The following is a 17079-nucleotide window of genomic DNA, read 5'->3' as shown; positions in this document are numbered from 1 at the left end:
CACAAATGGTGCTATATGCTTCACTCAGGAGATCAACAAAATTCAATTTCACTTGATGTAAAAACAAAGTAATTTTGGGATGTAGTCCTTGGTGTCTGTACTGATAGTCCTTGGTGAGGATGTGGGAGTCTTCAGGGTTGGGATACCAGCCTCCTCCTGTCCACCCGCTCCACTCTGGGGTCTCCTCCCTGCTCCATACGCATGACCTCCTGTTAAGAGGCTTTTAGGGTTGCTCCCGATTCCCCCCTTATGCCTGTGTAGCTTTACTATTGTCTAGTGCAGATTCGAATCTGTTGTCTGTGAGTTACCAGATTTGATCCTGATAGGCTATATTTCACGTCTTCCTCACACTTTTTAGGGAGATGGAAGATTTCTCTGCATTCTCTCCTCATTATGGAGTAACATAACATATTAAGAGTGTTTTAGCTTTTACAGTTCTTTGATGTAGATCACAAGCATTCTGACTCACATTAATTGTTGTTTTATAGATTACAACGCATTATCTTACTGCATTGGATACAGGCTGCCAGAGATTGCAATAACATTACAATATACAGGTATTATTTTCCAGATTAACAACTTTTCATCTCAAATTAAGGCAAACATGTGGTATTTAACTTTTTGTGATTGGTTCATTTCTCTTAGCATAATGGATTCCAGTTGGGCCCATTTGGCCACAAAAAACTGCATTTCATTTTTTTCAATAGCTGAGTAGTATTCCATGGAATATATGACCATGGGGAATAGGAGTGCCTTCAGAGGCCGAGAACTGTGAGGTCACCCACCCCCATCTAGAGGCTCCAAGGGGATGGAAGAAGTCCAAACTCTGCCGTGCAGAAACCAGCATCATCAGAACAACAACCAGGAACCCTGAGCAGTCCACAGAAACAGAAGAATAATAAACCTCCTTCGGGACTAGGGAGGCAAGCTTTCTCTGGTCCTCACCTAGCTCCGGCTCTGGGTCCCCACCCTCTCTCGCGATGACCACTAGGATCACTCCAGAAACCCCTCAAAACAAACGAACAAACATACAAACAAAGAAAAAAACCTAGAATGGACAGACAACAACAAGGAAAGCTTAGAATCAGACAGGAAATGGTCAACGGGGATTCACTCATACCTCACTAGGTAGGACACAAAGATTAGTTATGCCTCACTGGGGTACTGGGGATTTCTCCGCACACCCCTCCTAAAAAAAATGTTCTGTACCTAAACTGATGACACATGTCTTGCTAGAGTTATAAGCCAGTTCAGACCATTCGAAAAACAACTAAGTTCAGCAAAATCATGCTTCAACACTATAAACAGCTAAATAATAAAATAAAAATAGACGAGACAGCTGAATAGTAATCTATAGCCATTTTGAGGAGTATGGAATCCGGTTGAATATAAACCAAAAATTGAAATGTCTATGAAGAAGTCACAGGATGTAGTTAAGAACCTGCATTTTCCTATTAACATACTGTTAATCAATACCATGTCAATTAATGCCATAGAGTTGTAAATGGTTGTTGATGCTATGTTGGGGCTTTTAATGGATTGGGACAATACTTTGCCGGGTTTACCTTCAGACCAGAGATGGTCTCACCAAGAAATCGTTGAACCCACTAGGATAATAAGATGCTGGACTTTATGCTTGGTAAATACTTCCAATGAAAGAACCTCAACTGAATTTGAACTGTGGTAATGCAGCAAGGTGGAGAAATCCACCATGGGGAGAGGGTTCGGGGAGGGGTGGGGGGAATCCCAGTGCCCATAACACTGTGTCACATAATGCAATGCAATTAATTAAAAAAAAGTAATTTTATGAGTTTAGTAGTTAAATATAAAGCATGAAACCAGTAAAAACCTGGGAGGTAGAGATGGGGAAGAGTTGATCTGTAAGACAGGAGAAGTTCTGAAATTCTATCATTCAGGAGGGAAAAAAAAAAACATTACTAAAAAAGGATGGGCATTAGGCATAAATATTTAATGGGATGTTAACATTGCATGTTCAAGTGCTAATTCCAGTGGTCAGTTCAACGCCGGTTTCCTCTCAACAGGCACCCTGAGAGGCAGTAGGTGATAGCTCTTACCTGGAGCTCTACCACCCCCACTGCACATTGGGAATCAGTTATAGGCTCACAGCTAGCACCTACTACAACCTTGCTGGGTGCTGTAAGCGTTTGGGGAGTGAATCAGCAGAAGGACGTTCTCTCTCAGTGTCCTTTCTCTTTCAAATATGTAATAAAAAAATTCAAAAAAATTACAAGAAATTTTGATAGTCTTATCACAAAGAAATGCTGGAAGAGAAAGGTCTGCTTACACTGATTTGAATATCATATTGTGTGTATGTGCGTGTCTGTTTTGAAATATCATATGAAATCTGCTCCCCAACTGTGGAGGGAAGACCTGAAAAATGATATCAGAATAAAGATTTTCCAAGGACACAGGAAATGGAACAAATCACAAATGAAAAACTAGAATTAAAACTTCACAGATAGCAAAAATGGAAATAAAACTGAACACTTCAAATGAATACAACATTCAAAAAATTGGGTAAAGCATACAATTAACATAAGCATAATATAAATTAGTCTAGAATATGAAAGCATGCCAACTAAAATATCAATGTAGTAGAGATAAAAACATAAATTAGACATGTTTAAACTTCAAGAAATAGCATCGCCAAAGTGGTAAGACAAGCATCTTTACATACTAGTGGTCAGTACATAAACAAATAAAACTTTTGCAAAAATGAAAAAACTGGCAAGATATAGTTTTAAGTGCAATAACAATTACTTTTTTACACATGTCCTTTAAAAAAGATTTATTTATTTTTACTGGAAAGTCAGATTTACAGAGACTAAAGACAGAGATCTTCCAGCTGCTGGTCCTCTCCCCAAGCGGCTGCAATGGTTGGAGCAGAGCTGATCTGAAGCCGAGCTGGACAGAAGAAGCCAAGAGTCAGGAGCCAGGAGCTTGTTGTAGGTGTGGCACATGGGTGCAGGGACCCAAGGATTTGGGCTGTCTTCCACTGCCTTCTCAGGTCACAAGCAGGGAGTTGGAAGAGAAATGGAGCAGCCAAGATATGCACCAGCACCCATATGGGATCCTGGCGCATGCAATGCAAGCACATTAGTCACTAGCCTACCACGCCAGACCTACATGTCCTTTTATAAAAAAAGAAACATAAAAGCTATTTTCTACGTAAAAATAGTTTGAATACATATATATAATGAAAACAATGTGAAAATAGCCTTCCAATTACAGTAAAGAATAACTATATGTAACACAAAAACAAATTGAATTGTATGTAATTAAAAGCTAAAAAATATGAAACTGAATTTTAAAAACTAGAAAATATGAATAAAAAGTCCACAAGACTGAGCTTCAATTGCTGGGCAATGGAAATCATGATATAAATCAAAAGAAAGTGAAAACTGGAATAAGTATTTGACAGAAACACTGTCAGATCCTGGATTATAGGCAGTGCTGGACCACAATCCCTGCAAGAGCCGAGGACAACGACGTGGCCTCCATCTGCCTAGGAGACTTTCAGGAACACCACTCAGGAAGAGAAATCCCAAGCACAGGTGTCCCTGACATCCAGTAAAGTGATGAAACATAAAAAAAGAATTTAAAATAACTAACATAACTAGAAAGATAATCACTGAATAGTAGTAGTCTCAGAAAATGACACAGATCAAGAATAAAGCAGCTATTTGAGATATAATCCCTTGTAGGGTAGGCATTTGCTCTTGCAGTCAAGCTCTGCCAATTTACTCATCGAGGCACAGGGAAAGAGACTAGGCAAGCACTCTGCATCTTTAGCACAATAAGTCAGAGCAAATATTATGAGCCTGATAAATGTATACTTCAATGAATAAATTTGAAAACTGCTTCCCAAGAAACTTTTGGTGAGGAAAATTAGGCTTAACTTTTGTTTTGCCTCTTGGTATTTTAGCTAAGCTCAAGTGTGAAGTTTTTGAAGGTAAGTGCTTTATTATACACACACAAAAAAGCCATGCACAATAAGTTAAGGACATTGCTTTTGCTTAAAAAAAATGTTTGTTGCTCAAGAAGAAAGGATACATTTAGAAATACCCTTTAGGAAAAGACTAAATACTTATTTTTTTCTGTGTTGTGCTTAGTTATGATATAGGAATATTTATGTAAATAGATTATCTCAAGCTACTAAATATATTCTCCACTTCATCACAAACCCAGAATGCTTATTTAAATAGATGGTATTTTGAATAGTAGTTGTATCTGTAGTGTAAAAAGCTTGCCAAAAGAAACTGAAGACTAGGAATTTAAAATGTTCTGACTATCACTGTAATTCAAGGTTTTAAAGTCAATTATCTTTTTTTTTCTTACAACCAGTACCTAAATAACTTTGTAATATCCCTCTGAAACAGAAAGACTGGCTGTCTAGAGAATAACAAATTATGTTTAATAATATAGTTCTCAATTTCAACAATTAGATTCATAAACATAATACTGACTTAGCTTAAAATCAGAGCGTCCCAAAAATAAGTAATTAGCTAAGCAATAAGACTTGCCTGTACAACGAAGCTGAGTAACACATCTCTTCAGTACATAAAAATCCCTAAGAACACTGACTCTAGCTCACACAGAGGAAAGCTAATCAAAAATACTATACTACAGAACTGAAACAGTAGCACTTAACACTATAACATAAACGTCAGAATACTTTCATAGAATCAAATATTTTTTTCTTTTTAAAAATGTATTTTTTTTTCTTGGAACAGCAGATCAAATTGACAGGGAGAAGGAGAGAAAGAAAGATTTTCCATCCACTAGCTCACTCCCCAAATGGCTGCAATGGGCAAAGCTCAGCCAACCTGAAGCCAGGAGCCAGGAACTTCTTCCAAGGTCTGCCAAGTGAGTTCAGAGTCCAAGAACTTGTGCCATCTATGCTGCTTTCCCAGGCCACAGGCAGGAAGCTGAATAGGAAACAGAGCAACCCAGACACAAACCAGCACCCATATAGATCCCAGGACTTGTAAGGTGAGGATTTAGTCAATTGAGCCAAAGTGCTAGGCCCCTGAATCAAATATTCTTATACTTCACAGAGTGATTAATATGAATCATATTCTGGATGGTGCATATCCTTCTCACAATCTGCTCTCGATCTCTGTGCATTATACACAGAAAAATAAATGGAAAATAAAGCAAAGTTGTTTCAAAAGGATAGCAAAAAAGAGAAACTATAAGGATGTCTTGTCTTAATAATGCAATTAAATATAAAATATGTTAACGATAATGGGGTCTGCATCATGGTACTGCAGATTAATCAGGTCACGGCTTGCAATGGTAGCATCCCATATGGACACTGGTTCATGTCCTAGCTGTCCCACTACTGATGCAGCTCATGCTGGAAAAGGCTGCAGAAGATTCCCAATGCTAAGGACCCTGCCATCCACATAGGAGACTTGGAATGGAGGTCCAGGTGCCTGGCTTTGTCCTGGTCCAGCCCTGGCTGCAGTGGGAACTTTCTGTCCCTCTTTTCCATCACTCTTTCAAACAATGAGAGTAAAAAAAAACCAAAAAGTCACCTTATAAAAATGTAATAACACACTGAATACAAAAAACTAGAAAATAATTTCACATTCTAATAGATTTCCATAATTAAAATAACTCATAATTAGATATTTCATTATAATAGGACTAGCACTGAGGCTCAGGGGTTAAGCTACTGCCTGTGACATTAGCAGCTTATATTGTAGGAGACTAGGCTGAAGCTCCAGGCTCAGGCCTTCCCAGCCCTAGATATTACAGCTACCTGGAGAGTGAACCAATATTCGAAGATCTCTCTGTCTCTCCCTCTTCTTCTCTGTCACTGTTCTTTTCAAATAAATAAAATAAATCTTTTATAAAAATTTCACTAAAAAGATATCAACATGGTTATAAAAAAGACTGCACACTCCTACTCGTTAAATGTTAATAGATTCTTCATCTGGAGAACAGAATACTACATCCTTTTAAAAGGTCAAAAATCTCAAATTATTTTAAAATATTTAAATCTATTATGAAACATGTCTTTATCCAGGATACTTATGCAATATGCTTGATACTAATACCATAAAAACAATAAACATGCTTAGCTCTGAGTGTTAAGGGCATTACAGCCTAGAAGAAATATCTCCAGATTTTATGGCAAGATTGAAATTCAAACTAAGATCAGCTAGCTCCAAAGCCTATCATCTTTCTATTATTTTTATCCAGGTCCTTGTTAATTTGAAAGTATAATTGTACAACTCATTCCATTCCATTTCCTAAGCATCTTTTGCAATGGCCTAATCTGAATGACATGAGAACAAGGTCTTTATCCAGCTGTCCTCCCAGGTCTGGAAGTGGGAGGCGTCCCATCCTGCCTTGGGAAAATGCAACGCAGCTATTGCTGTGTGTCTCCACCTGTCTCACTCTCCACAGGGTTTTCTCATCAGTGCCACTGCACAATCTTTTTGTCCAGATCCTCCGCCCTGTACTCTGCCATCAAGTCTCAATCCAAATGGCATTTCTGCAAACAAGTGAGTTCCTAGTGGGGTCTTCACTACCCCATCTCATACCAGAGCACTCAGACTTGAAAGACATTTTCTTCAACACGGGGCGGGCGAGGAGGCGGTTAAAAAAAGCTGAAGAAGAACTGAGTCAAGGAAGAAAATATTCAAGAATTAAGGGACACCAAAAAAAAAAAAAAAAAAAAGAATTAAGGGACACTATTAAAAGGGCAAATGTAAGAATCACAGGAGTTCCAGAAGGCACAGAAAAAGAAGCTGGGTTTAAAAATGTATTCAATGGAATAATAATGGAAAAATTCCCTAATCTGGACAAAGAATTTGGAAACAAAATATGGGAGGGCCACAGAACTCCCAATAGGGTTGACAAAAAGTGATCTTTGCCATGAAACACAATAATCAAGCTCTCTTTAGCTGAACATGGGGAAAAGATCCTTAAATATGCACATGAAAAAAATCAATTGGGCCCAGCGCTGTGTCCTAGAAGCTAAAGTCCTCGCCTTGAACACGCCTGGGATCCCATATCAGCACTGGTTCTAATCCCGGCAGTTCCACTTCCCATCCAGCTCCCTGCCTGTGGCCTGGGAAAGCAGTTGAGGACAGCCCAAAGCCTTGGGACCCTGCACCCGCATGGAAGACCTGGAAGAAGTTCCTGGATCCTGGCTTCGGATCGGCATAGCATCGGCTGTTGCGTTCACTTGGGGAGTGAATCATCGGATGAAGATCTTCCTCTCTGTCTTTCCTCCTCCTCCTCTTTGTATATCTGACTTTGTAATAAAAATAAATCTTTTTTTAAAAAACCCACCCCCAGTCAGACTCACAGCTGATTTCTTAGAGGAAACTCTATGGACCAGAAGAGAATGGATTGACACATTCCAGATTCTAAAAGGAAAAAACTGTCAGCCCCAAAAACTCACCCAGCAAAGCTTTCCTTTGCCTTTGAAAATGAAATAAAATTATTCTACACAAAGAATTTACCTCTTCCAGGACCAACCATACAAATAATACTTAAAGATGTTCTACTGACAAAGAAAAACAGTAGCACCTACCAAAATGTGGATAACGCCCCAATAAAACAACAAAAAAAGACTAACTCAAATAATGAATAACCCATGGTTAAAATGACAGGACCACATTACCATCTATCGATATTAACCCTGAATATAAATGATTTAAATTCACCAATCAAAGGTCATAGAACAAAACCCATTTATCTGTTGCCAACAGGAGACACATCTCACCAACAAAGATATGCGGGAACTGAAACGAAAGGATGGAAAAAATTATTCCAGGCTAATGAAAAAGAAAAATGAGATAGAATAGCCCATTTTTATAAAATATAGACTTCAATATGAAAAATATTAAGAGATGAATGACTAAAGCATACATTCATCAAGAAAAGATTGCCTTACTAGTCTCTTATGATGTTTTCTCTTTTGTCTGTAATTTTACTTGGTTTTTCTCTTGTTTTTCTTTGTTGGTCTAGCTATAATTTTGTTTTGCTCATCTTCTTAAAAACTGGCGCTTTTTTGCTGTAATTTGTACAGGTTTTTTGTTTCAATTCCATTTAGTTTTGTTATTTTTATCATTTCTTGCTTCCTGTTCATTTTTTCTTTTTAATAAGTCCTTGAGATGCAGTATTAGATCATTTACTTGAGATATCTTGATATTTTGTAAGTACCTGATGTTATAAATGTACTTTCCAATGCTGTTTTTGCTTATTTCATGGATTTTGATATCTTTCTTTTTTCATTTCTTTTAAAAAGCTTTTTCTTATTAATTTTTTCATTGACACACAGGTCATACAGTAGCACTGTTTTCTTCAATAAAGCTTTTGAGTTTTTCATTTTTTCAGCAGCACACTAGTCACCCAGTAGCTTGTTTTTTAAGTTCACATTGTTGTAAATTTTCTATTTTCTTCTTGTTCTTGATTTTGTTTTATGGCTTTTCATTTAAAGGGATGTATAGTAACTGTGTAGTAAAGACTACCACATACAGATGTGAAAATACAATGCAGTTTCTCTTCTTCCAAATAAAAAATGAACTCCCAATGAAACTGTGAAATGTATCTTGATAATGGGATGTTGGACTCTCTGCCATTGTCCATACCTACAATGTCAGGATACACTTACATAGCAGAAAGATGGACTTATGACTATTTATGAAGAATTGTACCATTGTAATAACAGAGGAAATCAGTAGGATGAAGCGCACTGGGGGAGGTGGGAGGAAAAATCCCAGAGCCTATGGAACTGTATCATAAAATAATAAGTTTTAAAAATGAAACTACATTTTAAGCTCCAGAATTCATACTTCATAAGCTTTACAAATGCTAACCAGGAGCTGGCATGGAACAAAAGAAGAACAAAGTTATTTCTTTTATATTGAGATCACTTTGTGAATGTACTTATCAGGTAGAATAGGTAGAATGACAGTGTTTTTTTTTTTTTAATTTAAACAAATTTCAACAGAAAAGAAATAAATACCTGTGGTACCATGAGAAGTATCCATACATGTACAGATAGCTATACCATCCAGTTATGATAAACTCATCCACTGCCTCAAACATATAGTAATTCTTTATACTGACAACAATGAAACCCTCTTTTAGCTTTTTTCTTTCTTTTGGAGCCTTCTTTTTTTTTAAATGCAGAAATACACAGCATATTATCTACAAGAATCCCACAATATCTTATTTCTATCTAGCTGTAACTTAGTACCCAATAATCAACCTTCCCCCATCACTCCTCAATCCCTTACCCTAGAATGGCATTTAAATGCTACTTAATTCTACCTAGCTATCTGGGCTATATATTGCTGGATGTGTACATGTCTTTGGATATAAACTATATGCAATTCCATTGTGTTGGTATGCCTGCTTGAGGCCAGTGTTGATTTCTCACAGTTAATATTTCTCTCACAATCCACTTCATTAAACCACATGTCTTTAAATACCACTGGAGAGTTCAGCATCACAATAAATATGCTAAACTCCTGTGCCACCTACCAGGGTGAAGGAAGGGCAGATAGTTGCACATGCGAAGAAAATCAAAACACCGAAATGTTTCAACTGCTATATTTATGCCTCAAGTTAACTATTTCAGAACATAGGTTAAAACAACATTAATGCTAATTAAGAATCAGTGAGCAATAAGCACAAATTGAAGAAAAAGCAGACTAGCCATCTCCATGAGTATACTAAAGAAGCCCAAGCTGTGTAAAAACTGGACACGAAAAGATGTGAGAATGCTGCCTTCAGAGCTTACTGCTTATGGACAGCGGCTCTCTAAGTCTCCTAGTCACCACACAGATTGGTGCAGTGGGTAAGGCATGGAGAATACAGAAGTGCCAGTGTACATGGTCTACAGAAGCCTAGAGCTTTCTTTACCCTCTCCCTCAACAACATACCAGTTATGTTCATTATATTCTCTACTGTGTTTTCTTTATTTCCAGGAACCATTCCGGAGTACAATGTGCAAAAAGGAACTACATGACAAAGCCAAATTTAATCTCATCACAATTTAACCTATGCTGAACATAGATTTCCTCCCTGGCAATGATAACTGAATAAGTAAAATAACACTGTATGTTCTAAGACATATATATCTGAAGTATATTTCATAATCTAAAACAAAAATTTGAATTTATATGCATAAATATTCCATTTTGCTGAAATAGACAAATAATACTCCATATAGGGCAACCCAATAATTATTATCTGTGCACTGTGAAAATACATATCATGGAATGCATTTATCTGTATGGAATCTGTTTACCTGCTGCAAAACATTAAATAGCCAAATTTAACTCAAATTTAAAGTAAACTTAGTTATCTATAGCTCAATTCAAAAACAGAAATTCTGGGGGGAAAAAAAGACAACTACATGCCAAACAGGAGAAATAATGTAAAATTTAACTGCTATTTAATGCTAAAGGAAACCATCTGGTTAGTCTGAAAACCTGTTTTTGTGTGTAAAATTTTTTCAACAATCATTAATTAATATCATAAACACTGCAGATTTAGAATCACATGGTAGAAGCCAGCTAGCTCCCTGTGGCAAGGCATTCCTTCCTCCCCCTGCAAAAGTCTCCCTTCTCTCAATACAAGTGATCATTTCCACCTTATATTTTGTATAGTTTATGTTTCTTATCATCCCTAATAGATTACAAACTCTGAGGTTAAGATCAGTGTACTGTATGACTCACAGTATCCACCACAGTGCCTCACACAGAAGGTCAAATGTATTTTATAAAAAAACTTGAAGACATCCTCTTCCAAATATACACTTTCAGGTATCTTTCCAAGTTAATGCGGCTTATCATTTTCTAGGCTTTTTCCTATTTGTCAGTAATTTTCTCTTGATACTTTGTTAATTTTGCTTATCCACAGTTTCTGAGAAAATTGGTTGTTTCTTTTATTTACTCAAATAACTCAATAAATCCTTGTTAAGCATCTAGTATGTGCCACATATGAGTTGAGGGTAGCCATTGGACAAGCCCCTTATGAAGCTAAGTAAGAAGGATGTGCAAATATTCAAGAAAGTAATTTTAAAACAGTGTGACAGATGTTATAATAGATGTATACATGATATTACATTAAAAACAAGACATTTAAGAGTATTTCTATGAATTTTTATCTTTAGTTGATCATTTTCATCATATTATTTTTACCCTGTCTAGTCATTGATCCATTTGTTTGTTTTCAGTTATGAAGGACATTTCAATTAAAATATATGTGTATGGCAAAAATACAAAAGCTGCACAAGAACACACAAGTGAAAGGTGAGTTCCCTCCCAACCTGTCCTGACCCACTCAGTTTATCATCCCAAAGTCAAGTTCTAATAGTCAGTCAGTCATTCCAGAGATACTCACTGCATAAACAAACATACTCATGCATAAACATATGTGATTTTACGGTCTTCTCATACAATGAGAGTATGCTTCATAGAATGCACCTTGCTTTCCTACAGCTCATACTGAACTGCTTCATTATTTTTAATAGAGTGGACTGCAGGCTATAACACTATTTAATCAGTCTTCTCACTGAATGCTCATTTAAGGTGTTAGGATGCAGCAATGAAAATCTCTATCCATATGTCATTTTGTAGAGTATTGGTTTACTTGCAGGATAAATTCCTAGAAGTGAAGGAGCCAACACGATGGTCCAATTGGCTAATCTTTCACCTGCAAGCACCACAGCACTCACATGTGGGTATTGGTTTGAGTCCTGGCTGCTCTATTTCCCATCTAGCTCCTTGTTTGTGGCCTGGGAAAGCAGTAGTGGATGATCTAAAGGTTCGGTTCCTGGAGGGAGCTCCAGGTAGACCTAGAGGGAATTCCTGGCTCCTGACTTCGGGTCAGCTCAACTCTGGCTGTTGTAACCATTTGTAGAGTGAACCAGCTGATGGAAGATTTTCCTGTCTCTCCTTCATTCTGTAAATATGCCTTTCCAATAAAAATAAACAAATCTTTTTAAAAAAAATTCTGGAAATGAAACTGCTGAGTCCTAGAATGGCTACATGGTTCATTTTGGTAGAACTTTTACTAGTATCAGTTTCATTTCCATATCTTCAATCCTCATCTTTATGGAAAAAGTTCCAAAATCTGTCCACAATCCTGCCTACTAATTCCTTTTTTGATATTTCCAAATACATATTTTCTTAGAACATTAGAAAAAATAATTTCAAAACGAAGTTTATCATCTTAACTTAAACAAATTATTCCTAACTTCACATTCGTGATTTCTCCCTTTTTCTAAACCAAGCCAGGTTTGAATCTTTCCTCTGCTGTCACCACATCCAACCAGTTGCTTGCATCGACCCACACTACAGTTCTGTAACAAGCTTCTTTTTCATATTCTCTCACACATCCAGGTCCCACACAAATGGGTCACTTCTGGTCAGTAATAACAACAGAACAGACTCTTCTTGTTCTATGTTCAACCAGCACCTGAGAAATCTTCTTAACTCAGTACCCCTCACGGAGTCTAGTATAAGGCTAAATTAGTGCTAAAGCACTTTATCAACGGATTAACACTTACATCCTCCACAGTCTATTCTAATCTGTAATGTGGTGATAAGAGAAATCATGAACTTCCTCATAGCAAGAATAAGTTACAGATTTTGATAAAAACTAGCCACTCAAGACACGTTCACCAAATGTCAGAATTAAGTATTGCAGTGAATTCCTACAAATTCTATAGAAGAATATCCTATAGAGAATATTTTTTTGAAAATAAGAATAATTTCAAGTTAATAAGTTTCAATCCTTCATCACATAGACTAAGATCAAAAACAGGAAGGAGAAAGGACAAGTAACAAATGAAAAAGCAAAATGTACTGCCACCATGCCCGAGTTTCTCTCCAGAAAGACAAGATCCTTTCAATGTGGCTCTGGTTACTCTACTGTGCGGGAGATGAGAAAAATTGGCTACAGGGTACCTGAACACTGATGCTCGTCTGAGTTTAACACAGGTAAAATGATCTCTCCCAGTGTCACAGGAAGCCTCCCTAAGCATGAACACTGTAAATACTATATTCCAAAACTCAATAACATGATATCAAAAATCATACTTGTGGCAAAACCTTTCACATTTAAAAATATAGTAAAAAAGAATACAATTATACTTTCTAGAAATAAAGGTATTTGTATAGGAACATTAACTACATTTCACCAGAAGTTACTAAGTAATACAACGAAGACAAATTCCTATCAAGAAGCAGAGACTAGCTATATTATAATTTATACCTGAAATAATGTTATTAAAACTAATGAAGCTACTCCCACGCAAATGCAGATGTATTTCTTGACTCACCTCTCCCCCGTTAACATATTCCATCACAAAACACAAACGGTCTTTTGTCTGGAAGGAATATTTCAAGGACTTGAAATAAAAAAGAAAAAATGTCTTTAATATAATCCTATAGTCTTACAATATCAAAAACAGAATATTCAGAAACTTTCAAGCATAACTGATTACATGAATTGTTACTGTTCTTTAAGAATCTACAAGTAACAGTTTACAGGAAAGAGAAAACAAATTTTGTTTAGATAAGCTACAGGTATTACTAGGCAAAAAGTTGAAATTAAAATTTTCAGTGCATATAAACTTAGTGATTGTGATGAGCTCTGTTCATTTTACTAGGCCCCCAAAGTCCTTATCCATGCAACGCAAAGTGTCCCCAAAATTACACTAGTGAAGGCTTTTTAGGACATCAACTGTTATAATGTTTCCACTACAGTTTCAACAGCATTTTTTGGATACCGGTTGTACAACAAATCCCAACCTGACACACTCAGTGTACCTATCTTTACAGGCTGCAAAAAGGTAACAAATAGCATCTTATTACAATGGACAATGTAACAAACTAAGTTTGTTTTAATACTTAGCAATACCTTTCAAATGATCAATTTAAAAAATTTCTAAACCATTAAAAATCTCTACTTTCAAAAGTATAGCTGCTGTGTTTCACAGAACCAGGAAAATAAATAAATGCTGTAAACTATCCCTCCATTTTAAAGAATCTAAGAATAGGACTTTAAAAATCAGGTTGTGTCAAAATAATCAATAAAAGTATACAAATCATAGTTTATACTGTGCTAAGTGAAGAAAACCTACCATATTTCTCCTGTATCAATATTCTCAGTATTACTGTAGTATAAAGTACTCTCTTTAAAAGCAGCCTCATTTGGTGAAATGTATTTTAGTGATTTCTTTTATATTTCAAGATAGTACTGCTTCATCACGAGTATCAACCAGAAGCCAACAAACAAAAAAAAAATAAAATCATTAAATTTAAAACTTAGAAACTTCTCCAACGCTATTATTTTTTCAGGTTTCTTTAAAATGCCATAGGTAATTTATGTGCCTTATGGAACTTTGCTTTAATAATCATGAAATTCATGGGTGTAAAAGTAAAAACATTGTTTCAAAAAATTCATGGATGTAAATAACAGAAGGAATTATAAATGCATACATACTACAAACTTAATCCATACAGTCTAACAATGTATTTAAAACTATTTTTCATGGTTTCTATTACAGATTCACTAAATTTAAGTATTATGTCTGTAATGTTTCTCTTCTTTGCACTTACTGTTAAAAAGGGATGTCTAGTGTTCTTTAATACTCTGCTTTCTGTTAAAGTGTGTGCCACTTCATCCTGCAAAAGAAACAGGCAAACCTTTAATGCATGCTCTCAGCACTAGTAATATACAAATTTCATTTTCTCCAAAAGTACATGAGACTATGCCTGCAGACAGACAGATCTTACACACACACACACACAAACACATGCAAAGCAGGAATAAGCTACCAAAAATTAAATTAATTTAATTAGATGACAGTAAGGTAAAATTCATATAAATGTTCTCACACCCAAAGTATGTCAATACCCAAAGTATGTCAGAAATATACAAAGACCAAAAAAAAAAAACAAAAACAAAAACAAAAAAACCACCAAACCCAAAACAACCTTATCACAGGCACAGAATGTTAAATAGGATGATTTTCCCTCTCAAGGGAATGCCTTCTCAGCTAAATCAACCAGGACATAGGTAGTTAGTAATTCCATGTGTGTAATAAAATGTATCAAGACAGATATATTCCAATAAAGATCAAATCTGTAAATCTGTACTTACAAAGAAAAAATTGCTAAAAGGGGGGGAAATAAAGAAGTAAAACTTATTTTAAAACTCAAATATTTTAGGGATAGACAGGAACAAAATACATAAAAGCATGTTTTTATTAATATATCTTTTAAAATTTTGTATAAATATATTTGAAAGACAAGACACACAGACAGAAAACCAACTTTCTATCCCCTGGTTCACTTTCTAACTGCTTGCAACAGCTAGGGCTGGCCAGAACAGTCAGGAGCCTGAAACTCAGCCAGGTCTTCCACATGGGGATTTTCCCACCTTTAAAAAAAGATTTATTCATTTTTATTGAAAAGACAGATAGAGAGGAAGAGAGACAGAGAGGAAGATCTTCCATTTGATGGTTCACTCCCCAAGAGGCAGCAACAGCTGGAACTAGGCCGATCCAAAGCCAGAAGCCAGGTGCCAGGAGCCAGGAGCTTCTTCCAGGTCTCCCATACGGATGCAGGGTCGCAAGGCTTTGGGCCGTTCTCCTCTGATTTCCCAAGCCACAGGCAGGGAGCTGCATATGAAGCGAGGCTCCTGGGATTAAAACTGGTGCGCATATGGGATGCTGAAGCTTTCAACGTGAGGACTTTATTTTTTATTATTATTTTTTGTTTCATTTTATGACAGTTTCATAGGCTCTCGGATTCCCCCAACCCTTCGCTCATATTGAATTCCTCCATATTGTTACAGTAGTAAGTTCATAACCAGTCAAGATTCCTTCACTGTGGGCAGGGACCATGCGGAGAGTGCAGCATCTTATTGTCCAGATAAACTCAACAGTTTCATTGGGAGACCATCTTTGGTCTGAAAGCAGAGCTGGCAGAATATCATCCCCTCCAATGAAAAGCCACTACACATCATCAAAAACAGGAAGAAACATGGAAATCAACTACATCTAGAAGTTAATTAATATGGTATTGAATGACCAATATGTTAGAAAATGCAAGTTTTTAACCACACCCTATAACTAGTTCCTTGACATCTTAATTTCAGTTTATATACAACCGGCTGCTATAAACCTAAAATTGATTATAGGGTGCTATTCAGCTGTTTTGTGTCTATTTTCATTTTTATATTTAGCAGCTTATAGTATTGAAGTTTGATTTTTACTGAACTTCGCAAATTTTAGGACGGTCCAAACAGGCTTATAACTCTAACAAGCCATTTTTTTTAACAATTGAGGAGCAGAACAGTTTTAGGTGGGGTGTGTGTGCAGAGAAATCTTCAATACCTTAGTGAGGAGTAACTGATCTTTGTGTCCTACCTAGAAGGTATACGGGAGTCCAAACTGACTTTTTCTTATCTGTTCTAAGCTTTCCTTATTGGTCTCTGTTTATCTGATCTAATTTTGGGGGCTCCAAGGCGACCCTGATGGTCACTGCAAGAGAGGGTGGAGACCCAAAGTTGAAACTAAGTAAGGACCAGAGAAAGCTCCTCTCCCAAGTCCTGAAGGAAGTTTGCTGTTCCTGTTTCTAGGACTGCTCAGGGCTCCTGGCTGTTGTTCCTATGACATTCAATCCCGTGAGAAAGGATCTGGGCTGCTTCTATCTCATGTGGGAGATGGGATTCTCTTGCATTCTGGGCCTATGAAGGCATTCCAATTCCCTGTGATCTCCTTGACAGTTGGGATATAGTCATTGGTGGCAAGGCAAGGACTTTAGCTGCTATGCTATGGCACTGGGCCCAATTTCCCCACTTTTTTACATATGTCTCATCTGAACAACAAAGACAAATTAGGAAATACTTTCTTCAACTTCCTGGAGAAGTTGAATATCCACAGCTCAAGGTAATACTGCATTAAAGAGACTGCTGAAACACACCACCTCTGTTCCTAACTCCTTCCAAGGTTGGTTTGATAAAAAAAAAGATTGGTTTCCATTATTCACAGAGTTCATAGACTAGTAAAGA

General features: G+C 36.6%; 1 protein-coding gene across 1 annotated transcript in view; it reads right to left on the bottom strand.

The window, feature by feature from the left end:
* AKT3 (AKT serine/threonine kinase 3) overlaps positions 1-17079 on the bottom strand; it is a 236777-nt gene that overhangs the window by 49974 nt on the left and 169724 nt on the right. Inside the window, exons 7-8 of the mRNA XM_040967991.1 lie at positions 14622-14687; positions 13340-13408 (exon numbers count right to left, since the gene is read on the bottom strand). Of these exons, the coding sequence (XP_040823925.1) occupies positions 13340-13408; positions 14622-14687 (135 nt within the window). The remainder of the gene's footprint in view (positions 1-13339; positions 13409-14621; positions 14688-17079) is intronic.

The sequence above is a fragment of the Ochotona curzoniae genome, unplaced genomic scaffold (assembly GCF_017591425.1).
Source record: "Ochotona curzoniae isolate NIBS_2020 unplaced genomic scaffold, NIBS_Ocur_1.0 scaffold_4683, whole genome shotgun sequence".
Lineage (NCBI taxonomy): Eukaryota > Metazoa > Chordata > Mammalia > Lagomorpha > Ochotonidae > Ochotona > Ochotona curzoniae.
The sequence above is the reverse complement of the archived record's forward strand: the minus strand, read 5'-3'. Positions and strand labels throughout refer to the sequence as shown.